At 42.3% G+C, this 25489-nt stretch overlaps 1 protein-coding gene across 2 annotated transcripts; it reads right to left on the reverse strand.

The window, feature by feature from the left end:
- Positions 1-617: 617 nt before the first annotated feature.
- LOC100338964 (disintegrin and metalloproteinase domain-containing protein 20) lies at positions 618-23234 on the reverse strand. Of its 2 annotated transcripts, XM_051842592.2 has the most exons (3): positions 23040-23234; positions 22578-22821; positions 618-3536 (listed from the first exon to the last, which is right to left on the reverse strand). In XM_051842592.2, exon 3 carries the CDS (start codon positions 3397-3399, stop codon positions 826-828), a length of 2574 nt encoding a protein of 857 aa, XP_051698552.1. In that variant the 5' UTR covers positions 3400-3536; positions 22578-22821; positions 23040-23234; the 3' UTR covers positions 618-825. The 2 variants fall into 2 exon arrangements, with proteins under 2 accessions (XP_051698552.1, XP_008249335.1); XM_008251113.4 differs by lacking the exons at positions 22578-22821; positions 23040-23234 and adding an exon at positions 5647-6161.
- Positions 23235-25489: the final 2255 nt, after the last annotated feature.

The raw sequence follows: 25489 nt of genomic DNA on the forward strand, positions 1-25489 counted from the left end.
GAGAACCCACACCAGTGTGATAACCACTAGCTTCTAACCCAAAGATGTAGCGATCATTTGTAGGACTGGAGATCAAAGGGAAGAGACTGGATTACTTGAGCCTAGAACTTCTGAACAGAACACAGCCAACCTGGTAGAATCTGGTGGGAGCTCAAAGACCTGCAACTGGGAACTTTGAGGACATGTTTTTCAGTTGCTGCTGGGATCTCTGGGCCCAATGAAACTGTAGGCTCCGGCAGTTGGTAAATGTGTTTGGGTAGTGTTAATGTGCAGACTGAAAGCTACCGCTGCTGCCAACGTAAAAGCTGGTATTGAGGCAACACCAACATAAAGAGCAATCAAAAAGTTCTATTGGGTTTGCAGATGCTCTCGAGTTCCTCCTCTATAGCCAGAAACCAACATGGGGATCGGCACATCAGAAATGCAGTTCATCATTTCCCATTTCCTTGTGGCAAAGCATGATGAAAAGGGGAAGGAGGTTCAGAATTTGGAGACAGCAAATGAACCCACACCCACCCTGTCCTTGGCAGTGCCTTTAGTAAGGAAACACAAAGAGGCTTATTCTATGAAAAATAAACTTTCAAAATTTCTTAAATTAATGAAAAGTAGGAACATACTATGATTTAACCTTCATTTATTAGCTTTTGTTCATGATTGGGTGACATAATGGATAGCTAGACATTCTTTAATCTTCTCTGACACATGCAAGGACATTTCTACAGCCAGTACAGCAGAAATGAATACAAGGGAAATTCCACTAGGATTTGGGTTATTTTCTGGAATCATGAATTTTTCCTCTTCCATCTCATGTGGATTTTGAACATTCTACTCTTCCTCAGGTGAAGCCACAACACCCTGCTCTCCCTCAGGTGGAGTTGCAACACCCTGCTCTCCCTCAGGCAAAGCCTCAACACTCTGCTCTCCCTCAGGCAAAGCCTCAACACCCTGCTCTCCCTCAGGTGGAGTTGCTACACCCTGCTCTCCCTCAGGTGGAGTTGCTACACCCTGCTCTCCCTCAGGTGGAGTTGCAACACCCTGCTCTCCCTCAGGCAAAGCCTCAACACCCTGCTCTCCCTCAGGTGCAGCTGCATCATCCTGCTCCTCCTCAGGTGCCGTTGCATCATCCTGCCCTTCCTCAGGCAAAGCTTCAACATCCTGGCCTCTCTCAGGCGGAGCCTCAACATCCTGGCCTCTCTCAGGTGAAGCCGCAGCACCCTGCCTTCTCACAGGTGGAGCGTCCATCTTTTTCTCTTCCTCCGTAGATGTTTTTCTCTTTGTCCAAAGCAAAATCAACAAGCAACAACAAAAAAGCCAAAAAGGAAACCAGAAAATTAATCTCAGGTAATTCCACACTCTACGTTTTGTCAGTCTTCTGTGAGGGGGTGGGCCACTATCTACACTACCTCCATTACCTTCTTTTGCACAGCTAGGGGGGGCCCAGTTAGAGTTGCAATGACAGTGGTCTTTATTGTTACATACTCCATGCTTATGGCACTTTTTTTCTGAACAAAGATGTGTTGCACGTGTCACAGGGACACACCTCTTGTGGACACACATACGTTTTTCACCACATTCTGTACCATCTTTCACATCACCAATGTCAGGTATGGGCATCCCAAAATGGTAGTCGGTGCCCCAGCACTCATGGCCACTGATGTGACTCGAATGCACAGTAGTATGTTCCTTCAAATAGGGGATTATTGTTACATTCTCACACTGAATTCTTCCACACAGAATATCCGCGATATTACATCCTATATATGATCCGCTATCATTACCACAGTTACCAAAACGGTCACCCAAGGTATTCACTGCTCTGTAGCACTTCTGATTAGCATTCTTAGCTTTCTTGCCAAAAATTTGTCTACACTGTTCATCACGAACATTACATGTCTTTTTGTAGCAAAACCCAATGTCTAAGCATTTGTATCCATTCTGCTTATATACATCTTCTGGACACTCATGCCAAATTCCATTGCACCACTCCGGAAGATCACATTCATTCTCCTTTTCTCTACACAATTCACCTGATGCTCTGAACTGGCAGTCCTTGCAACAAAGCCCAAAACCACAAACAGCTCCAGGTCTCAGGGTGCAGTTTGTCAAACAACAGGGATCTTTAGTACACATTTGTAAGGATCCACAGTCACATGCCTCTCCTTCTTCAACCACACCATTGCCACATTGCCTTTCTTTTTTTAAGAGGTAAGGTAGATTGCGCATACAGAATGTTCTAGATGATATTTCATACAAGGAAGCATAACTGCAGTTGCTAAATGTTCTTGAGTCATTTTCTGCTGGAAACATTATACATGTGCTCTTCCCACATGTACATGCATGGTCATCATGCACCATCCCCAAATTATGACCAATCTCATGTGCCACAACATGTGCAAATGGAAACAATTCATCTACCTCAAACTTGTCAACTCCACAGTTGTAATCTTGATGGCATATTGTTCCAATATATGCTAGGCCAAGATATATACCGAAATTTTGCTTTATAAATAGATGTAAAATATCATGTTGTATTCGGTTATTAATGGCCATTCTCTTCCACTGACAAAAGGATATCAAAAATTTTTCCATGTCATTTTCTTGCAGGAGGTTGCCTTGATTCCAAATCTCAAGTCCAGATAAACCCAAATCAACGTCCATGGCACTATAAAAGGCATTTATTTCATTTAGAACTAGTAATACTTCCAGTAGTACCCAAGAGGCATTATTGTCACGGTGAAGGAATCGTTGATGGTCTACAACCACTGCAAATTCTATAAACCATCTGTGGGTCCACCAGCCCTCATAGTTGCTTTGCTTGAGAGGGACATTATTAGTCTTGTGAAACACCAGTTGCTGTGCTATCTGTTCTTCTGTTAACCCACATTTCATGGATGGCAATTCTGTCTCATTGTAATGTAGTCTATAAATCAGATGCTCATGTGTGGCAGAAAATCTTTTGGGCTTCATTTCATATACACTGTCACTTATCTGTAGCATTCCTTGAAAGCCCCCGAAACAGGAGCTAAGAGCAACAATGGACTCTGGCTCTCCTTCCACATAGCCATGATAGTAGCAGTCACTCTGGACATAAGGCTGATCCTCCTGGAGGGCTCCCTGGTCTGTGTAGGTGAACACAGGGAAGTGTCTGGACACTAAAAGCTTTTTCACCTTCATGTGGATAATGTGTCTCTGGCCCCCAAAGTGCAGGCTATAGGAGAGCCAGCCTGGAGTCTTCATACCTTTCCCAGTGCCAGTTATCCTCAAGGGTATTACGACTTCTGGGTGGCTGTGATATTGAGAGTGCCCCTTCTGGGGCCATCCAGAAATGAAGGGAAACACTCCCAGCCAGAGTGTCAGGAGAGTGATTCTCACATGCACCAGGACTTCTGCCACAGCCATGTGGAGCTGTGCCTGAGAGCAAAGGAGGGGAGTGCAGCAGGCACCCCTGGGCTGTCTCCTCCCTTTGACTTGGTTGTCTGCAGCCTGACCTTTAATGGTGTGTCTTCTGACAGAGTCAGTACATCAGAGCAGCAGAACTAAAAGAACAAATAAAAATCAGGAGAGAGTCAGGGGTGGTATTATGAGCAGGTGAACATGGAGAAGAAACAACAAGGAGTGGGTTAAAATGGCTTATTGTTTGGCTCAACACATGAATCAACATACTGCACCAGATTTTCTCCTTAACGTTGATGAGGCACAATCAGAATGTGGATGTACAGAAGCATGACAATTGGGCACAGGTTGTGTGGACAAACATTGTACTTAATTGGATACCTGGATTCTCTACAATGTTGTCCAAACACATGAAGATGAGAGAATTTCAAAAAGTTTATGGAATTAAAAGAAAAAAAAAGAAGATGGAATTAAAAGATGTTATTTTGGTACAAAAAATTTTGAAACTTATGCATAGTTTTTTCATTATAAACATTTTCCATTAACCTTTCAAAGACCTCTCGTAAGTATAGACATTTCTGCAATGAAAATTTTAGAAAGGTCTTATTGGAAAAGTGAACATACCTTGTTTTGATGAATATTTATACACAATGAATTGGAATAGATATAAATAGTTCTTCCTTTCAATTTCAAATGAAAAATTACTTAATCACATCATCCAGGAAACAAATGTAAAAGATACAATCTCTCTCTTTCTCTCAACACACACACACACACACACACACACACACTTGCATATTTTTTCTACATGGTACTTAGTATATACTTCAATGTAACAAATAATTTATTTTCCTATATTCATTTAATCTTGTTAAAGTGAAAACTGTCAAAGCACCAATTGTCCTCCAAATATATAGTATGCATTGTAAGGAATATCCTCATTCAATGAAACAACAAACAACAGTGGAATAGAAGGGCGTGTACCTTGGATTGAGAGATGTTACTCAATGATATTTACATTTGATTATACTCATTTGAAAAATAACATTTTTCAAAGCCTCTGGCCACATAAAATGAAATGAAATCTAACTATCTAGGAAAGTAACTGTGGGAGATAGGATAATACTGAAAATAAAACAGGGTACCTTTGTAAAGGAAAAGAAAATCAGTGTACCCCAAAGGAAAGAAGGAATGCTTTGTGGGAGGTAATGTTGTAGTGGTACAGAAGCATCAAAATTACTAGCATTATAGGTTTATAAATTACCCAGCTCCTGGTATTGTCCTTCAAATACATTAATCTCAGAAATAAAAATAAACATACAGAATTCATACAGAAATGCATATATAAAAATATGATCTCATTAATATAAATTACTATTATGTGTTTGTGAAAATAAGAAATCTGGTGCAACATAGCACCTGGCTTGCTATATTGATTTGTTGCTTTGTTTTTGATTAAAAATATTAATAAATCAAAAAATCTTCAAACACTATGCTACATACTTAGAAACACAGGTGGCTGATACAGGCTTCAATAAATTAATGATGTGGAGTATAAATTTATGAACAGCATTTGGGGCAAAGATACATTTTAGGACAGTATAAAATTGCATTTAATATTTTACATATAAAATGTCTATACTTATCTTTTCGGAGTACCCACAGTCTTCATCACGTAACTAAAGTAATATTATTAAAATAATGAGATTAAGAACGACTAGCATATTTGAAGGAATAGGAAAAAAATGACCAAAGAAAGTGAAATTTGCAATGAGGAATCTAAAAGAGACTGATCAGTATTACTTCCCATAGTAAGTGTGTGTGTGTGTGTGTGTGCTTGTGCACACATTCATGTTTGCACAAATACTAGTGCTTCATTTCTTTTTAAATTTATTTTTATTTATTTGAAAAGGAGGAGATGGGGGGAGTGGAGAGGAGTAGGGGGAAAGGAGAGGAGAGAAGATTGGAAAGGAGAGGAGAGGAGATCTTCCATCTCCTGGTTAATTTCCAAAATAACTGAATCAGCCAGAGCTAAACCAGGAATGGGGAACTCAGCCCAGGACTCCTGTGTGAGTGGCAGAGACCCAAGTCTCTGAGCCATCACCTGCCAGCTCCCAGGGAGTGCATTAGCAGGCAACTGGAATTGGAAGTGGTGCCAGGACCTGAACCAAGCATTCCAAGTAGTAACTTAACCAGTGTAACAAATGCCCACCCCACCTCTCTCCTTCAGAGGTAAACTCTTGAATGACTTACCACCAGATAAATTGATGGCTCCCAAGACCTTTCTTGGTTACACTCATAGTTCTCTTCTAACACTCAATCTTTGAAAACTTTTATTTGAGACTGCAGATGGCAAAGGGAAATGGCAAACCCTTCCTACTTTTGTCTCTCAGGTGATTAAGTTGTAGATATATTGCCTAGCAACATGATTCATTCAGTTCTACAGAACACAGCAACTGGCTAAGATTCTCCCTTATTTTGTCCTCAACAAAACTATATTTACAATCACTCTTCAATATGAATAAATCTTATTTCCTTACCTCTTTCTATATGTTCCCTTCAAACAATATAATCACTTCCTCTTCAGTACTTTTGCTCATACTGCTACCTGGTATAAATTTTTTTTTGTCATCATTGAACTTTATTACAGAAAACTTTAAGTCCTTCAAGTACCAAAAGTTTGACCCCATTGAAAACAGATCCTAAGGAATCCAGACATAAGTAATCATCTGTATTTTTCTAAGGCCAAGGAATAAATCAGAGGCATTTCAGGTCTTGACATAACTAAGCTTTATTTGTTAGAGAAAATTGTTATTAGCAAAAAAAAAAGCAACATCACAAAAGAAAAAGAAACTAATGGATTGATAATGGATCCTGAAGAAAAGATCCATGAAATGAGAACAAAGAATTCAAAATAATCCTCCTAAGTTCAGGGAACTAAAAGAAAAGATGGACATGAAATTAAGATTGGAAAACAATTCCTGAACAAAATGAGAAATTTGGCAAAGAAATACAAACAAAAACAAATAGACATCCTAGGTTTAAGAAATACAATAACGGGGCCAGCGCTGTGGCGCAGTGGGTTAAAGCCCCAGCCTGCAGCACCGGCATCCTATATGGGTGCCTGTTCTAGTCCTCCAGTCCAGCTCTCTCTTATGGCCAGGGAAAACAGTAGAAGATGGCCCAAATACTTGGGCCCCTGCATCTGCATGGGAGACCTGGAGAAGCTCCTGGCTCCTGGCTGTGGATCAGCTCAGCACTGGCCATTGCTGTCATTTGGGGAGTGAACCAGCAGATCGGAAGACCTCTCTCTTTCTCTGGCTCTACCTCTCTCTGTAACTGTTTCAAATAAATAAATTTTTTTTTATTTGACAGGCAGAGTTATAGACAGTGAGAGAGAGAGAGAGAGAGAGAGAGAGAGAAAGGTCTTCCTTCTATTGGTTCACTCCCCAAATGGCCACTACAGACAGTGCTGCGCCGATCCGAAGCCAGGAGCCAGGTACTTCCTCCTGATCTCCCATGTGGGTGCAGGGCCCAAGCACTTGGGCCATCCTCCACTGCCCTCCTGGGCCACAGCAGAGAGCTGGACTGGAAGAGGAGCAACCAGGTCTAGAACCCGGCGCCCATGTGGGATGCTGGTGCTGCAGGATTAGCCAAGTGAGCCATGGTGCCAGTCCCCAAATAATTCTTTTTTTTATTAAAAAAATACAATAACTGAAATAAAAATTGTAATAGAAAAGCTTCAACAGTAGATTTAATCAAGTGAAAGAAAATAACTCAACTCAAAGATGGAACATTTGAAATCATCCAGTTAGGGGAGCAAAATGAGAAAGAATGAAGAGGGCCTAAGAGAATTAGGGGATACCATTAAGAGAACAAAATATTTCAAATGAGGATTTTTAGAAGGAGAATAGAGACAAAAAGTCCATCATATTTAAGATAATAATGGCCTAAAAATTCCCCCAAATCTGTGGAAAGATGAAAACATGCGGGTAATGGAAGCTCAGAGGTTTTCAATACAACTCAATCCAAAGAGGAGCTCACTCAGACATATTATAATCAAATTATCAAAAATCAAAGAGGATACTGAAAGCATCAGGAGATAAGAAATGTATTATACTCCAGGGATTTCTTTGACCACATCACTGCTCTTGTAATGAAGGTGGCAAATGTCCTGTAGGTCATGGTGGAAGGTCATCATGAGAGCAGTACCTGCTTCAAATGTGCTTCCCATAAGACAAACACAGGATTTCAATACTTAGGACAACCTGTCCTTAACACTGGGGTTTCATAGATGTTAGTAAAACTGTGGATGGAGAGATAGAAAGACAGTAATTACTGGGGGGGAAAAAAAACCTAAATGAAAGATCTCCACGAGTGAGATCCCAGTGGAAAGAACGGGTCATCAAAGAAGGAGGTACCTTTCTCTGAAGGGAGGAGAGAACTTCCACTTTGACCATGGCCTTGTCTAAATATGATCAGAGTCAGTGAACTCAGGGGGCTTCCATAGCCTTTGCAGCTCATGACAAGAGCCTAGGGTGATTACTGATGCCATAAACAAGAGTGTCAATTTGTTAAGTCAACAACAGGAGTCACTGTGCACTTACTCCTCATGTAGGATCTTTGTCCTTAGTGTGCTGTACATTGAGATTTAATGCTATAACGAGTACTCAAACAGTATATTTCACTTTGTGTTTCTATGGGGGTGCAAACTTTTGAAATCTTTACTTAATGTATACTAAACTGATCTTCTGTAAAAAAAAAAAGAAATTATCAATTCACAACTTGACTCTCACTGGGATTAAACATGACAATAGGTCTGATCTGATTTCATCATCATTTAAAAATCATCTATTATTTTTCACTTTATGTTTCTGTGTGGGAGCAAACTGTTGAAATCCTTACTTAATGTATACTAAACTGATCTTCTGTATATTAAGAGAATAGGAAATGAGGCCGGCGCTGCGGCTCACTAGGCTAATCCTCCGCCTAGCGGCGCCGGCACACCGGGTTCTAGTCCCGGTCGGGGCGCCGGATTCTGTCCCGGTTGCCCCTCTTCCAGGCCAGCCCTCTGCTGTGGCCAGGGAGTGCAGTGGAGGATGGCCCAGGTGCTTGGGCCCTGCACTCCATGGGAGACCAGGAGAAGCACCTGGCTCCTGGCTCCTGCCATCGGATCAGCGCGGTGCGCCGGCCGCAGCGCGCCGGCCGCGGCGGCCATTGGAGGGTGAACCAACGGCAAAAGGAAGACCTTTCTCTCTGTCTCTCTCTCTCTCTCTCTCTGTCCACTCTGCCTGTCAAAAAAAAAAAAAAAAAGAGAATAGGAAATGAATCTTGATGTGAATGGAAGGGGAGAGGGAGTGGGAAAGGGGAGGGTTGCGGGTGGGAGGGACGGTATGGGGGGGAAGCCATTGTAATCCATAAGCTGTACTTTGGAAATTTATATTCATTAAATAAAAGTTAAAAAAAAGACAGTAATTAACCATTTGTCAAAGACATCTTTCAATAAGAAGAAATGTGTCGCAAGCTTGTAAAAATATAAAAGTAAAGTAGAAGGGTTATTTAAAACGTCAATTTTTCTAATATTGCCTTATCTCTAATTTTCTGCTTACTTTCTTCTGAAAGACTAAAAGGACATTTCTATGGCTAGGTTTGAGGGTAAAGAGAATATAATACAAAGAGGACAAATATTTAAACAAAACTGAGTTGAAAATAAATTGTTACACCTGACAGTCCTGCAATAAGCAACATGAGACACTGTGTGGAGGGGTGTGGCTAGTGAGCTGCAATCCACCTGGCGTTGACGCAGGTGTCAAAAACCAGTTGACAAATTTGTTATGTTGAGCAATTCTTGTGATCGTTTAGTTCAAACTTCTTAGGCAACCACCTAAGGGGAAACACAGACTGTCAATGTCTACTAGCTAGAATGCCTGGAAACTAATCAGCTTTGCTCCACGTACCACAAACACCTCATTCTAGCAAATATCAAGATGCGGCAGTTCAGGGTAGTGTGCATTTTCTTATTTAGAGGCCCACTGATGACAGATTTTCTGCCTCAGAGGGTTAACAGTATTTTGTTGTGATCCTGAAAATAAATGTTAGACTGACAATAAATAACACAATTAGGGAAACACACTAGTATAGGGGTTTTCCTTAAATTTAATGTTAAGGATGATAACCTCATTTTGCAAAAGTAAGGGAATAGCTATGAAATTCCGAAAAGAAGTCTATATAGGCTGGCACTTAAAGTTTGTTATAAAATAAAAAAGAATTATTGGGGCTTTGAGGTGTTTCAAAATAAATGTAAGAATTATAATTATTTGTATATTCTCTTAATATGATTGCATAGAGGTAAACCCAATTTGTCGGAAATTATGGGCTTTCTAAACAGCTACAGATGCAAGTTACACAGTCTCAGCTCTTCAACAGCTTCATCTGAAATAAGGATCAATCAAGCCAATGTGTAGAAAAAAATCCATAAGCGAAACTCTGCAGCAAATCTATGTATAATATGGCAAGATACATATTATTAAATTTCCTTCTTTGGAACAGAAATACAACAGTTGATTTGATACAACTTTTTTCTCCCACTCAGTTATCCCTGAAGGAAGGAAGTATATGCGACTTCACTTCTATTTAAATTAGTAAATACGAATATAGGCTTTTTTCAGTTCCAGGTGTTCAATAGAAAATATTCAATTCAATGAAGCTTGGATATTAAAAATAAAGCTTTGGTATTAAAATAAAGGGTGTCCTTAAATGAAATATTCAAATGGGTAAAATTAAATTCAACACTGTGCCAAGTTTTTACTAGAATTCATTGTGGAGTTAAATGAAAATAATTTGAGCTTGATTGAGAAACATGTTGGACCAAGCTTTTCTTAGAGTATGTTTTGGTAATTACTGTTACACTTGCTTTTTAAGCTCACATGTATTATAAAGAGAATTAAGTCTGTATGTTTTTGATTCAATTCATCAAAACACAGTGTTGCTTGATTTTGGAGCAGCTTCTATGCTATGTTTTAGCTTTACTGAATGGAACTCAGAGACAGAATTGGGTAATGTTAAACAACATAATTATTTTTAGGCTGTCTGAAGAGTTTCCCTGAGCTCATGTGACTTAATAGGCTATCTCCTCATTTCAGGCATAGAAAGCCAAGACATAGTGGCAAAAACAGTTTTGCATGAAGGATCTCTGTGAGTGAGACCCCAGTGGAAAGAAGGGGCCATCAAAGAAGGATGTACTTTTCTCTAGGGAGGAGAGAACTTCCAATTTGCATATGACCCTGTCTAAAAACTGATGGAGTTTGTGAACTCAAAAGGCTTGCGTAGCCTTGGCAGCTCATGTCAAGAGCCTCGGATGATCACTGAAGTCATAAATAAAGAGTGTCAGTTGTTAAATCAACAACAGGAGCCACTGTGCACTTACTCCCCATGTAGGACCTCTGTCCTTAATGAAGTGTACTATGAGAGTTAATGGTAAAACTTGTCTTCAAACTGTACTTTATACTTTGTGTGTCTGTGTGGGTGTAAATAGTTGAAATCTCTCCTTAGTAAAGAGTTGGTCTTCTGTATATAAAGTCAATTAAAACAAATCTTAATGCAAAATGGAACAGGAGGGGGTGTGGGAGGTGGGATGGGAATGCAGGTGGGAGGGTGGGAATGGGTTGAAGAAACACTATACACCTAAAAGCTGTAATCATGAAAAATTGTATTCATTAAATAAAACCTTTAAAAAATAGGCTATCTCTTGAAAACTGGGAAGCAGTACAAAATGTCCAGCCAAATAAATTCTTAGTGTTCCTTTTGTTCATTGCCTTTTTTTGCTCCCGTTGTTTTTCCAGAGAAAAAGACTTTGACATGCAAAGAAAAATCTGTCCTTTCCCCAAGGAACACAATATATTTGATTATGTTTCTCTCCAATTTTCATTTCATATAAATAATCATGCCAGGTAGTTACAGAGTTGGGTAATTCTCACTGCTACTTCTTGGTTATAATTTATTCAGGGGATTTTATCAGTTTGATTGCTGTCTGAAGTTTCTTAGCTGGAGCACTGGCTCCATGAAGGCAGAGACTGTGCTTCTTAGTCTTGGATTCCCTCATCTGGCACAGCACCTGGCTGGTCTCATCAAGGTGACAGGCACCCTGCTCTTTGTTCTTTCTTTCTGGGTCAAGTGAAAGCTGTCGATTGATTTTAAAAAGGTATGCTTGGGGATAATATAGAGATAGAACAGCGATTTCGATATTGGATTTTGCAGAAGATTTAAAATATTTTAACAGCTCAAGTCAATCATAATAGAAACATTTTCAGTTTTTCAAAGCTACTGTATTGCAGCCAAAATGGGATTCAGAAGACCTACCAAAGTACAACTGCACTGGACATTTTACTATGGCATCAGTGACAGTGTACACTACCATCTGTGAAAGATTTCTCCCCCAAAGACCAGGGCTTTCCCAGCCACTTCTTCAGTCTTGGGTGCTGGTTGGACTTCAAACCCGAGACCATCAGTTGTTCCCTGTATACGGACCTTTTAGGTAAAGACTATCTAAAATATGTACTTAACAATTGGGTCTCTTTTCTCCATCAGGCTATTCTACAGATGACTCTACAATTGATTTACAGTGCCTTCTAATGAACATTTTGATAATAATTTCTTTTTAGAAAAGAAATTTAGAAAACAATATACAGAAAATTAAAAAGGCCCAGGTTTTCATTATATGTGTGTGTGTGTGTGTGTGTGTGTGTGTGTGAGATATGGAAGCATAGATCTATAGATCTTTTAGCTCTGTTTTGCATAAAGGTAACGTACTATCTGGTGTCCTGAATTTATGTCTTTTTATTAATTCATATGCATATTCATTAATTCATTCATTCTGAAAAGCAGAGACAGAGTTCTCTCATCTTCTCAAAGCACCACAATGGCAGGCACTGTGCCACATTCAGGAGCTAGAGATTGAACCCAGTTTGCCCTTTTTTGGGTGGCAAGACCCAACTACTTTGGTCATCACCTCTGATTCAAGGTGCACATTAGCAAGAAGCTGGAATTGAGGGTGGAGCCACAACTCAAATCCAGACACTGTGATGGGGGGTATGGGCATCTGAGCTATTATGCTAAACATCCTCAAAGATTGTGTCTCTTCAGCTAGTCTTATTTCTTTCCAATTTTATTACCTTGTTGGGCTTTTTCTTTTTTTTAGCTTTCTATTTTGGAATAGTACAGATTCACAGGAAGTTTGAAGAAATATACAAACTTCATTCAGCCTCTCCCAAGGATAACATCATGCACAATTCCAAATTTTGATACGAATATAACAACAGAACCATGAATTTTGAATATTGCATCAGATATTGTTCTTATTTCACCAAATATACAATTGTGTGCATTTGTGCACATAGCTCCATACAACTGTATCCCATGCAGCTTCACTTAGCCACCACTATAACTCAGATCCTTTCCTATCCCCCTAGATTCATCCTGTTATCCTTTATAAGCTACACCTTCTACTCTACCCTTTAATCTGACAACTACTAACTTATTTTCTAGTTCTATAAATTGTATTTTCATGTATGTTAAATATGAGAAATACTGGAATATGATCCCTTTGAGATTGGTTTTCCCCCTACTCTGTGTACCCTTTTTGTTCAGCTAAGTTGGTTTAGGTATCAACAATTGGCACCTTTTATCCTTGAGTGGTAGTCCATGTCATGCACATATCAGTGTGTTTAGCTGTTCATTCACTGAAGGATATTTGGTTAATTTCTAGCTTGAGGTTTTAATGAGTAAAGCTACTGTAAACAATTATGTTCAAGTTTCTTCACTCATGCATAAGTTTTCATTTCTCAGGATTACATGCTGAAGGCTGCAATTGCAGAGTCAGAGGATAATTGTGTGGTTTGTGTGTGTGTGTGTGTGTGTGTGTGTGTGTGTATAATAAGCTTTATAAGACATTGCCCAACTGTTTTCCAAAGTGGGGGGCATTTAGCTCTTCCACAAGCAACATAGGAGTACTAGTTTTTTTGAATTCTCACCAGCATTTTCTGTTATTCTACTTTAGGCATTCTTATAGTTTTATAGAGTGATATTTTAGTATGTAAGTTTGCATTTCTTATTATCTTTTTTTGTGTATTGATTTGCTAGCTGTGTATCCTCTCTGTGAAATATCTATTCATATCTTTTGTTCATTTTCTAATTGGGCTTTTTAAATGTTTAGTTTTGAGACATCTTTGTGTGTCATGGATATAAGCTGTAACACACGTGATTTGCAAAAAATTTTTCCCTATCAGTAACTTTAATTTTCATCTTATTCACAGAAAAAAATTTTTTAAAGTGTGATGGAGTCCAACTAACCATTTTATTATTTTATGAATTATGCTTTATTTCACTATTAAGTCTAAGAACTCTTTGCATAGTTCTAGTTCTCAGATGTCATCTCCTATTTTTCTTAGAAGTTTTATAATTTTATATCTTACATTTAATTCCATGATCCATACTGAGCAAAATGTTTTCTAAAGTGCAAGGTTTGGTTATAGTTTGTTTGAATTTTGTTTTTCTAGGAATGTCCAACTACTCCAATACCATTTACTGAAATGTCTCTCTCTCGCATTTAATTTCTTTTGCTCCTTTATGAAAAACAAATTTGATGTGTGTGTGGATCTGTTTCTGGGTCTCATTTCTGTTATTTTTGGTTTCCATTCTGTTACTCTGCATCTGTGGTTATGTAGTAAATCTCAATCTTGGGAGGAGTGATTTATCTGAATTTACTCTTCTTTCTCAGGATTATTTTTTTGGGTATTCTAGGTTTTTCCCATTTCTATTTAAACTTTGTCTATGTCTACACAAAAATTTGCTATATATTCTTTTTTTTCCTTTTTCTTTCTTTCTTCTTCTTCTTCTTCTTCTTTTTTTTTTTTTTTGACAGGCAGAGTGGACAGTGAAAGAGACAGAGAGAAAGGTCTTCCTTTGCCGTTGGTTCACCCTCCAATGGCCGCCGTGGCCGGCGCACCGTGCTGATCCAATGGCAGGAGCCAGGTGCTTCTCCTGGTCTCCCATGGGGTGCAGGACCCAAGCACTTGGGCCATCCTCCACTGCACTCCCTGGCCACAGCAGAGAGCTGGCCTTGAAGAGGGGCAACTGGGACAGAATCCGGCGCCCCAACCAGGACTAGAACCCGGTGTGTCGGCGCTGCAAAGCGGAGGATTAGCCTATTGAGTCATGGCGCTGGCCTATGTTCATCATCAATATGTAGCCCATGACCCTAATTAACCCATAAATTTGAACTATGCAAAAATATTCCTTGAGGGGCTGGTGTTTTAGTGTAGTGGGTAAAGCTGCTGCCTGCAATGCTGGCAACCTATATGGGCACTGGTTTGAGTCCTGACTGCTCTACTTCTGATCCAGCTCTCTGCTATGGCCTGAGAAAGCAGTAGATGATGGCCCAAGTCCTTGGGCCCCGGCACCCACAGGGGAGACCTGGAAGAAGCTCCAGGCTCCTGGCTTCAGATCAGCCCACCTCTGGCCATTACGGCCATTTGGGGAGTGAACCTGTGGATGGAAGATTTCTCTCCTTCTCCTACTCCTTCACTGCCTTTGTAACTCTCTCTTTCAAATAAACAAATAAATCTCTTTTTTTTTTGACAGGCAGAGTGGACAGTGAGAGAGAGAGAGAGAGACAGAGAGAAAGGTCTTCCTTTTGCCGTTGGTTCACCCTCCAATGGCCAATGCAGCCTGCGCGCTGCTGCCGGTGCACCGCGCTGATCCGAAGGCAGGAGCCAGGTGCTTCTCCTGGTCTCCCATGGGGTGCAGGACCCAAGCACTTGGGCCATCCTCCACTGCACTCCTGGACCACAGCAGAGAGTTGACCTGGAAGAGGGGCAACCAGGACAGAATCTGGGGCCCCGACCGGGACTAGAACCTGGTGTGCCGGCGCTGCAAGGCGGAGGATTAGCCTATTGAGCCGCGGCGCCGGCCTAAACAAATAAATCTTTTAAAAATCTTCCTTGGAACTTTCTCTGTAGAGATCTGCATCTTCTGCAAATAGAAACAGTTTCACTTCTCTCTCTCTCTTTTTATAGATTTATTTTATTTATTTGAAAGACAGAGTTACAAAGAGAGGTAGAGACAGAGAGGTTTTCCATCAGCTGGTTCACTCCCCAGATGGCCACAATAGCCGGAGCTGTGCCAATCCAAAATCAGGAGTCAGGAGCTTCTTCCAGGTCTCCAACGTGGGTGCAGGGGCAAAAGGACCTGGACCATCTTCTGTTTCCCAGGCCATAGCAGAGAGCTAGACAGGAAGTGGAGCAGCTGGGTTTTGAACCGTCGCCCATATGGGATTCCAGCATTTCAGGCCAGGGCTTCAACATGCTACACCATAGCGCTATCCCCTAATTTCTCTCTTTTTAACTTGCATATCATTTACATCTCTTAATTGCCTTATTAATATGGCTGGAACTTGCAGCACAATGTAGAGAAATACATTCTTGTCTTATTCTCCATCTTATTAAAAAAGCAGTTAGTCTCACCATTAACTATGATGTTTGTTGTAGGTTTTTAATAGGTGCTCCTCATAAGTTGGAGGAAGCTTGTAAGTAGGAAGGTTTTTATTTAACTCACGAATTGGCACTGAATTCTTTACTGTTTTTTCATCAATTAATATAATCACTTGGTTTTTCTTTAGCCTTGTTTGTCAACAAGTTTTGACAAAAACAAGTTAGAAAAGGTTCCATTGGGACTACCCCTGCTTTCACAATAGCTAATGTATAACTGCCTTTGCCATTTGAAAAGAATGTGTTAAAGACATACAAATACCCCTAGACTGTGAGACCTCAGTGGCTTGGTCTCGTTTTCACCAGGCCCTTCCCTTTGCAGGGAGCTTCTCTGTTTCTTACTCAAATAAAACTTCATTTCTTCTCTCACCATTGCATCGTCTCATAAATTGTCCTTGACACCAGGACACCAACCCAGACTCATCTCTCCAGTTTTCCTTGAACAGCAGCAAGAATCCTTCCCTGCAGAAGCAGAACTGTTCATCCACATTCATAAGGAATCAATTTGGTGACGCCTGCTGGATGAACACAGCATCTTCTGAGTATGGTCATTAGACACACCATCAAAGACCCTTGATGGTGACAAATATCAGCCAGGGACATTCGAAAGTTACCTTGATTCCTATTACAATATACTCACTATTCATCCTGTCCTTGGTCAGAATACCTCTCCGAAGAGAATCTAGTGTTCACAGGTCACTGAAAGTGGAGAGTTTTGAAAAAAGAAAATGTACTCAATATAATTTCAAAACATGCACTGTAGGGTTTTGATTACCATAATATCAGATAATAACAAACTCTAAAAATGTATTTTACCCACACTTTTTGTTATTTTATTGCAGATACTTAAGAATTAAGAATGTCTGAGTTTGAGTCAGGGATTCACATCTAACATTTTTTATTCAGACTGATTTTTGCTCTTTCCTAGACAGATATTTTGGAAATCATTTATAAAATTGTAGGGAAAACAGTGAGATGTGTCCTTTAATTTTATGAATAAGTTTATTATCAAATAAGCTTGTGACAACTTAATGCACTCAAAGTATATAGGGTGATAACATGAAAATGCTGAGTTCACTTTATCTACCTATTTGGGTGTATGTCAAGTGGAAAGCCATATTGTAGGCACCAGTCCAAAAAAGTAGTGCCCTGTTCTCTGTACTATCTTTTTTTTTTTCAATAAAAGTAAACTTTTCTGAAATTTTTTTAAATTTTTAAGCATTCTTTTTTCTTAAGGAACTTAATTAACTTTGAAGAAGAACCCAAGAATGATACATCTTTTGTGAACACTTAGACATAAATATAGTTTATGAGGCAGAATATCCTTCACCTAATACATTAAAATGAAAAATATTTTTGATGGTCTACTATTAACACTCATAATACTACTTTTTTTTTTTGACAGGCAGAGTGGACAGTGAGAGAGAGAGACAGAGAGAAAGGTCTTCCTTTGCCGTTGGTTCACCCTCCAATGGCCACCGCGGCCGGCGTGCTGCGGCCGGTGCACCGCGCTGATCCGATGGCAGGAGCCAGGATCCAGGTGCTTTTCCTGGTCTCCCATGGGGTGCAGGGCCCAAGCACCTGGGCCATCGTCCACTGCACTCCCTGGCCACAGCAGAGAGCTGGCCTGGAAGAGGGGCAACCGGGACAGAATCTGGCGCCCCGACCGGGACTAGAACCTGGTGTGCCGGCACTGCTAGGCGGAGGATTAGCCTAGTGAGCCGCGGTGCCGGCCTCATAATACTACTTTTTGAGGACAGAGGTCATGCATGGGAAGTTACTGCACAGCAACTCCTGTTGCTAATAATTAACACTCTTATGTCTGACATCAGTGATCACCTGAGGCTCTTGACATGAGCTGCCCAGGCCTTTTGTGACCACAAACTGTCAGTATTTATACAGGGCCATAAGAAAAGTAGAGGTTCTCGCCTCCCTTCAGAGAAAAGTAATGCCTTCTTTGATGACCATTTCTTTCCACTAGGCTCTCAGTCACAGAGGTCCTTCATGTAGGACACTTTTTGCCACAGTGTCTTGCCTTTCCATGCCTGAAATGCTCTCGTGGGCTTTTCAGCCAGACCAGAATGCCTTAAGGGCTGATTTTTGAGGTCAGAGTGCTATTTAAAGTGATTATCATTCAATGAGTCTGTTGTATGGACGGCTCCCCATGTTGGAGCAATCACTTCTTTTTAATTCTATTTATTATTAGTATGAAGCACTTAATCCTATTTATATGATCACTTTAACACTTAATCCTGTCCATATGCTCAATTTAACACTTAAAATGCTATTTTTACCACTCAGCTTAAGGGGATTTGGGGTCACATAGCAAGTTTTTAAACTGTATCCTTAGAAGTAGGTCCATAGGAATGTATGCAGAACCATACAATTTTAAAGTTACAAACTTCACACGTTTAACAGTCACAACTTTAGGAACATGGTGATTCTTCCCACCACACCCATGCTCCAACCACACTCCCAATCCCCTTCCTCCTCCCTCTCTTATTCCTACTCTTATTTTTTACTAAGATATATTTTAATTAACTTTATACACATATGATCATCTCTATGCTAAAAGTTCAACAAATAGTATGAGAAAAAACTGTTCTTCTATATTCAAGACAAAGGCTGTTCAAAGTCATTGCTTCTCAGAGTGTCAATTTCACTTCTACAGATTGCCTTTTAGGTGCTCTATTAGTTATCACAGGTCAGGGAGACCATATGGTATTTGTTCCTTTGGGAGTGGCTTATTTCACTAAGTATGATGTTTTCCAGTTTCATTCATTTTGTTGCAAATGACAGGATTTCATTTTCTTTTTACTGCTGTGTAGTATTCCATGGTGTACATATCCCATAATTTCCTTACCCAGTCTTCAGTATAACAGGTGTCCTGAAAAGTTTGCCAGTTGATGCACTCTCAGTGGTTATGGGAACAGAGATCAATGGAACAACAATTTAAAAATTCTTAAAGTGAATCTTTTCTAAAATGACTTATTTTTCTGAGAGGCACAGTGATGGAGAGAGAAGAGGGAGAGAGAGAGAAAGAGGGAGAGATCTTCCACTTACTGCTTCATTCCCCAAATAGCTACAACAGCTAGGGACAGAGTAGGCCAAGTCAAAGCCAAGAGCCAGGCATTCCACCAAGTCTCCACACTGGTGGCAGGGGCCAATTACTTGAGCCATAATTTGCTGCCATCTAGGCACATTTGCGGAATGGTTGATTGGAAAGGGAGCTCCAGGGACTTAAACTAGCCCTCTGTTTAACTTTTAACTAGCTGCACCACAACTCTAGCCCATGAAAGTGATTCTTTGGATAGGTGCTTTGGCAGCAGATAAAACACTGCTTGGACACCTACATCCCATTTCAGAGTGGTTGGTTTGAGTCCTGACTACTCAACTTCCAAATTCATCTTCCTGCTAATGTGTATCCTAGAAGGCAGCAGGTGATGTCTCAAGTGCTTGGGTCCCTACCACCCACATGACGGATCCATATTGAATTCTTTACTCTTATCTTTGGTATGTGTCAGTCCCTGTTACTGCAGGCTGTCGCTCCCCCTCTTCATGGAGGAACGACACTAAACCCTGCCTAGGCTTCATATCCGAGTCACGGCACCATTATGTCGCTCCCCATCTTCGTGGAGGAACGACACAGGACCCTGTGCTGTTCTTTTGTCTGCTCGGCCCTCCCCGGGTTTGCTGCTGGTTCTTCCCGGGTTGGCTACTGTCCCTTCCACCTCCGTGGAAGGGCGGTTCCCCCTGGCCACTTTCCCCACTTCCACAGGGGAGCGGCACACCGCCGGCCGGCTCTCTCGGGGGCTGCACAGGTGTTCCTCTTAGATGTTCCTCTTAGATGTTCCCGGTGCATGCCGTCTCTCTCCTCCTTTATAGTCCTCCTCCGCCAATCCTAACTCGGCTGCCCACACGCCGAGTACGCTGCTCTCCAATCAGGAGCAAGTCCTACAGTTTATTGGCTGAACTGGAGGCAGCTGTGTAGAAGCTGTTTTCTCCTCTCCCAGCGCCATATTGTGGGAGAGCAGATGCATAGAATAAGTCTTAATTCCAGTAACTTAGTCTAGTCCGAGTTGCTCCCCACAGATCCCCCTTTCTTTTTATTTTTTGGTGTTGATACGCGCCTGTCTTCGGTGCCCTGCGGCACACACTCTGCTCTGCTTGCTAGAGTTGCCACAGGTTCTTACAAGTCCTATCAATCAGGCAAACCGAATCCGGGTCCTCTCTTTGCCATGTTGTGAGGAGGTTTTTAGGCGCTGATGCGTGCCTGAGTTCGGTGCCCTGCAGCGCATGCTCTGCTCTGCCTGCAGGTGCTTACAAGCCCTATCAGGCAAACCGAATCCAAGCCTTCTCATTGCCATATTGTGGGGAGGCTTATTGGTGTTGATTCGTGCCTATCTTCGGTGACCTGCAGCTCACACTCTGGTCGAGCTGCCTGCTGGTGCTTACCGCCTTACTAATCAGGCAGACCGAATCCAAGCCTTCTCATTGCGGTATTGTGGGGAGGCCTTTCTCTATTTCACTATCTCCGGGCATTCCTATTTCTCCTATTTTACTTCTATCTACCAGCATTCCTATTTCTCTCATTTTACTTCTAAACTTCTGTTTCTCTTATCCCTGCAGCTTCCCGGCACCCGCCCCGAGGCTGCTTCTCGGCAGCTTCCCGGCTCTGAGCCACTTCAGCCCGCGCCTCTCTCATCTGCGCGGCTTCCCGGCTTTGCGCGGCTTGGCTTCGCGCGCGCACTCCGCGGTCTCCATGCTAGCCCCGCGTTCCCTATCTACTTGTGCCCCGCACGCTTTCTCTGCGCGCGGCAGCCTCCGTGAGTCCCACAGCCCCAGCTCACATCTCCGCCACTAGTATTCAATCTAAGTTCCCTGGGCTAACCTGGCGAATTCAACCCAGCTCACGTTTCCGCCCCACGATTTGGCTTCCCGTCCTTTGCTCCCCGGGCTAATCAGACGGATTCCAACCTGGCTTACGTTTCCGCTTCTGGTTTTAACTTTTCGCCCCTTATTCCCAGGCTAACTCGACGAATCCCAAAGTGGCTCTCGTCTCCGCCTCGGCCTGCCCCCCGCGGCTTCAATTTCCCTAACATTTTTCTCTACCCGGTATATTTCCCCAAGCTTTCCTCCAACAATACTCCTCCCTCATTTCTCCTGGCCTCTCTCCACAGTCCGTATCCGAGTCTGTTTGTTCTAGCTTTCATTTTCGCTTTCGACCTTAGAGATTTCTCCCAGCTTCCCCCCGTAGTCCGTATCTGAGTCTATGCCTAGGCTTTCAATAGCTTTTTCCGGCACCTTTTTCGTCCGGCTTTTCCCTAGGCTGTTTGCTAGTCTCTCTCTCCGATATTTTCCACTTCTTCCCGTTTCTTCCCTCCTAAGTTTCCTATCCGTCCTAGGTTTCCTATCCGAGTCACGGCACCATTATGTCGCTCCCCGTCTTCGTGGAGGAACGACACAGGACCCTGCGCTGTTCTTTCGTCTGCTCGGCCCTCCCCGGGTTTGCTGCTGGTTCTTCCCGGGTTGGCTACTGTCCCTTCCACCTCCGTGGAAGGGCGGTTCCCCCTGGCCACTTTCCCCACTTCCACAGGGGAGCGGCACACCGCCGGCCGGCTCTCTCGGGGGCTGCACAGGTGTTCCCCTTAGATGTTCCTCTTAGATGTTCCCGGTGCATGCCGTCTCTCTCCTCCTTTATAGTCCTCCTCCGCCAATCCTAACTCGGCTGCCCACACGCCGAGTACGCTGCTCTCCAATCAGGAGCAAGTCCTACAGTTTATTGGCTGAACTGGAGGCAGCTGTGTAGAAGCTGTTTTCTCCTCTCCCAGCGCCATATTGTGGGAGAGCAGATGCATAGAATAAGTCTTAATTCCAGTAACTTAGTCTAGTCCGAGTTGCTCCCCACAGCAGGCCTCTGGGGGGAGTGAGCAAGTAGATGGATAATTTCTCTTTCTCTCTACTTTTCAAATAAAAATAAATAATTAAAATTTAATTCTTGAAACATTAGCATTTATAGCAACATAATACTCGAAATGAGGATTTACAAATGTATTCTGACATCTCTGGAAAAGTGTACCTTCTCTTTGTTGGTATCTTCTCTTTGCCTGGGGTAGGATCACCTTGGTTAAGCGTTTTTGCCTTAGGGTAATGGGTGGGCTTGGGTTCTGCTTACCTCTCTAAGGCTTGGGTATAAAGACATGAAATCAAATCTTAAGGGATGTGGGAGATGAGATCCCAGGGAGACAAATGCTTAACGTCAGGGGTCCAGTTCTGATAATAATGCAATGATTACGGTGCAGTCATAAAATTCTGGAATCCACAAAACTGGCATGTAACAGTCACAAAAAAGGCTATCATGAGATTTCTCTGAATTACTTCCTGCCCTACTCAGGGCACACACTAGTATGTTTCCCCAGGGTCTCTTATTTGCAGGTGAAATGGTCTGTAGATTAGTGACTGGGGTGAGAAGATATATTGATGGATTATATATATTGATATATAAATATAATATATAAATCAATATAATATAATATATATAAATATATATATATATTTGGCTATTATCTCCACAGGCCTCTTGTTGCCAACAACATCTGTCCATTTATTCAAAATATAATTTTAATAGACATTTCTACCTACATTTCAATGTACATATCCACACACATTTTGAAAACAGGAAGAAGGCAAAGATTCTGGTGTCCAGATCTTTCTCTGTTCACAGGGAAACATAAGGTCGTGTCATAAATGAACACATGATTTCGTTCTTGTTTGTGTATCTACCCAGACTCTGCTTTTCTCCACTCTTGGTTTCCAACCTTAACGTTGGTGACTCTTGAAGCTCCACAAGACCTTCCAGGTTCAAACTTCACTCATTTCCTTCAACCTGCAGACATGGGCAAAGAGAAGACAAACACAATCCGAATCAAAACTCACAATGAAGGCTGCAGGTGCAATTCATACCCAAGGCGCCAGGACGCTCAGCCAACTGACACCACCCAGAGCGGCCTGCACCCCTCTCGCCGCCGCTGCCCCACTCTTCCCCGCTCCGGCCCCAGGTGCCCAGGCCGCCCCTCGCCTGCGGCCCCGGACTTGCCAACTTACTGGGGCTGCGCTAGGGCCGCGCCGCGGGGGCACTGCGGGCAGAGCGGCTCGGGGACGCGGGAGGACGGCCGCCGCGTCGCTGGTCCGCGGAGAGAGGAGCGCCGGCTGCCGCGTCGCTGGTCCGCGGAGAGAGGAGCGCCGGCTGCCGCGCTGCACAAGGCGGGCTGGGCACGTGGGCGCCCCGGCCGGAGCCGCGCCTGGGCGGGGCCTCGAGGCGGCACCGCCCCCTGCCCGCCCCCGCGCTCGCCGACCCCCGCTCACTGGCCGCCTTCCGCCCGGCCGGGAGCCAATCCTCGGAGTAGGCGGTGTCTGGCCGCCGCTGCGCCCGGGGCGCCGGCCTGGGGAGCGGGCCTGGCGCGAGGGAAAAGCCTTGCTGTCCTTGGAGGACGCCAGAGAGTGACATTGCGCTTCTGGGCAGAGCTTTCTCTGAGTGGGGTTTTGTCACCCGTTTACTTTTCATTCTGCGAAGAATCTGGAACTAAGAAAACAGGGCAGGATGATAATGAGGACCAGAAGCCCACCTGGGCGTCTTGGGGGACGCTACTGCTTCTCCCAATGAGGCCTGCAGAGTATATTCCCAATTTGGAATGAGGTGGCCAAACTTGGTGCTGGGGTGGGTTTGTAAGATCTTGGCATGTGCGTTTTCCGAGAGCAGACGCTGTGGTTAAACAGTCCAGGGTTTTCATACTATGCTACTGTGTACTTCAAGGATCTCTGACAAGATTAAAGTCACCACGTGCACCCCTGTTAGTTTTGATGCAGGATGAAGGGAAACACCAGCACTGAATCGAACAATAGGAGTCTATTGTTTTTGTTTGCGGGAAAGGGCTGTTATAGTATGCTTAGTGTGATGGTAAACTTCTCCATGTTTATTTGCGAGTCCTAACTTGGGCAAAGTACCAGACTCACGCTGCTGCAGAACACACACACACACACACACACACTCACACTCAGTGAGATGCTCTGAATCACCCTGGATTGTTCAGGCTCCTGGTGTAGCCACCTTCAGATCCTACTCAAGAACTGGCGATCTAAGTAGTGCTGTGGTTACAAGGGAAGTATGTGTTGGAGTGAATATCACAAACGAGAGAGACTTCGGTCAATGTAAACCTATTTTCACTGTGTAAGGCAAATTTTGTATGGAAAGGATGAGAGAAATAAGGTGTGTGCACTAGTGACTCCAAATTCCCACTCCATCCCTGGGCTATGCAAAGAATCAAGATACTTCATCTAAATTCTAAGCATTAATGCAAGGATTACTTGTATTGACAATACAACACATAGTAATTACAGTTAATTGATAACATTTTTCCTCTGGTTGAAAAAGGGATTTCTTGCTACGGCTGAGAAAGAACTTCTTAAGACCAATGCCATTCACAATAGCTACAAAAACAATCAAATATCTTGGAATAAACTTAACCAAGGATGTCAGAGATCGCTACAATGAGAATTACAAAATCTTAAAGAAAGAAATAGAAGAGGATACCAAAAAATGGAGAAATCTTCCATTCTCATGGATTGGAAGAATCAATATCACCAAAATGTCCCTTCTCCAAAAGCAATTTATAGACTCTGTGATACTCATCAAAATACCAAGGATATTCTTCTCAGATCTGGAAAAAATGATGCTGAAATTCATAAGGAGGCACAGGAGATTTCAATTAGCTAAAGCAATCTTGTACAACAAAAACAAAGCCAGAGGCATTACAATACCAGATTTGAAGACATACTACAGGGCAGTTATAATCAAACAGCATGGTACTGGTACAGAAGCAGATGGATAGACCAATGGAACAGAATAGAAACGCCAGAAATCAATCCAAACATCTACAACAAACTTTATTTTCAAGGATGTAAAACCAATTCCTGGAGCAAGGACAGTCTATTCAACAAATCGTGCTGGGAAAACTGGATTTCATATGCAGAAGCACGAAACAAGACCCCTACCTTATACCTTACACAAAAATTCACTCAACATGGATTAGAGAACTAAATCTACAACCCGATACCATCAAAGTATTAGAGAACAATGGAGAAATCCTGCAAGATATAGACACAGGCAAAGACTTCTTGGAAAAGACCCCAGAGGCACAGGCAGTCAAAGCCAAAATTAACATTTGGGATTGCATCAAATTGAGAAGTTTCTGTACTGCAAAAGAAACAGGAAAGTGAAGAGGCAACTGATAGAATGGGAAAAATATTTTCAAATTATGCAACTGATAAAGGATTAATAACCAGAATCTACAAAGACATCAAGAAACTCCACAACAACACAACAAACAACCCACTTAAGAGATGGGCCAAGGACCTCAATAGACATTTTTAAAAAGAGGAAATCCAATTGGCCAACAACACATGAAAAAATGTTCAGGATCACTAGCCATGAGAAATGCAAATCAAAACCACAATGAGGTTTCACCTCACCCCAGTTAGAATGGCTCACATACAGA

This window comes from Oryctolagus cuniculus, chromosome 2 (genome assembly GCF_964237555.1).
Source record: "Oryctolagus cuniculus chromosome 2, mOryCun1.1, whole genome shotgun sequence".
In the NCBI taxonomy this organism is placed as follows: domain Eukaryota; kingdom Metazoa; phylum Chordata; class Mammalia; order Lagomorpha; family Leporidae; genus Oryctolagus; species Oryctolagus cuniculus.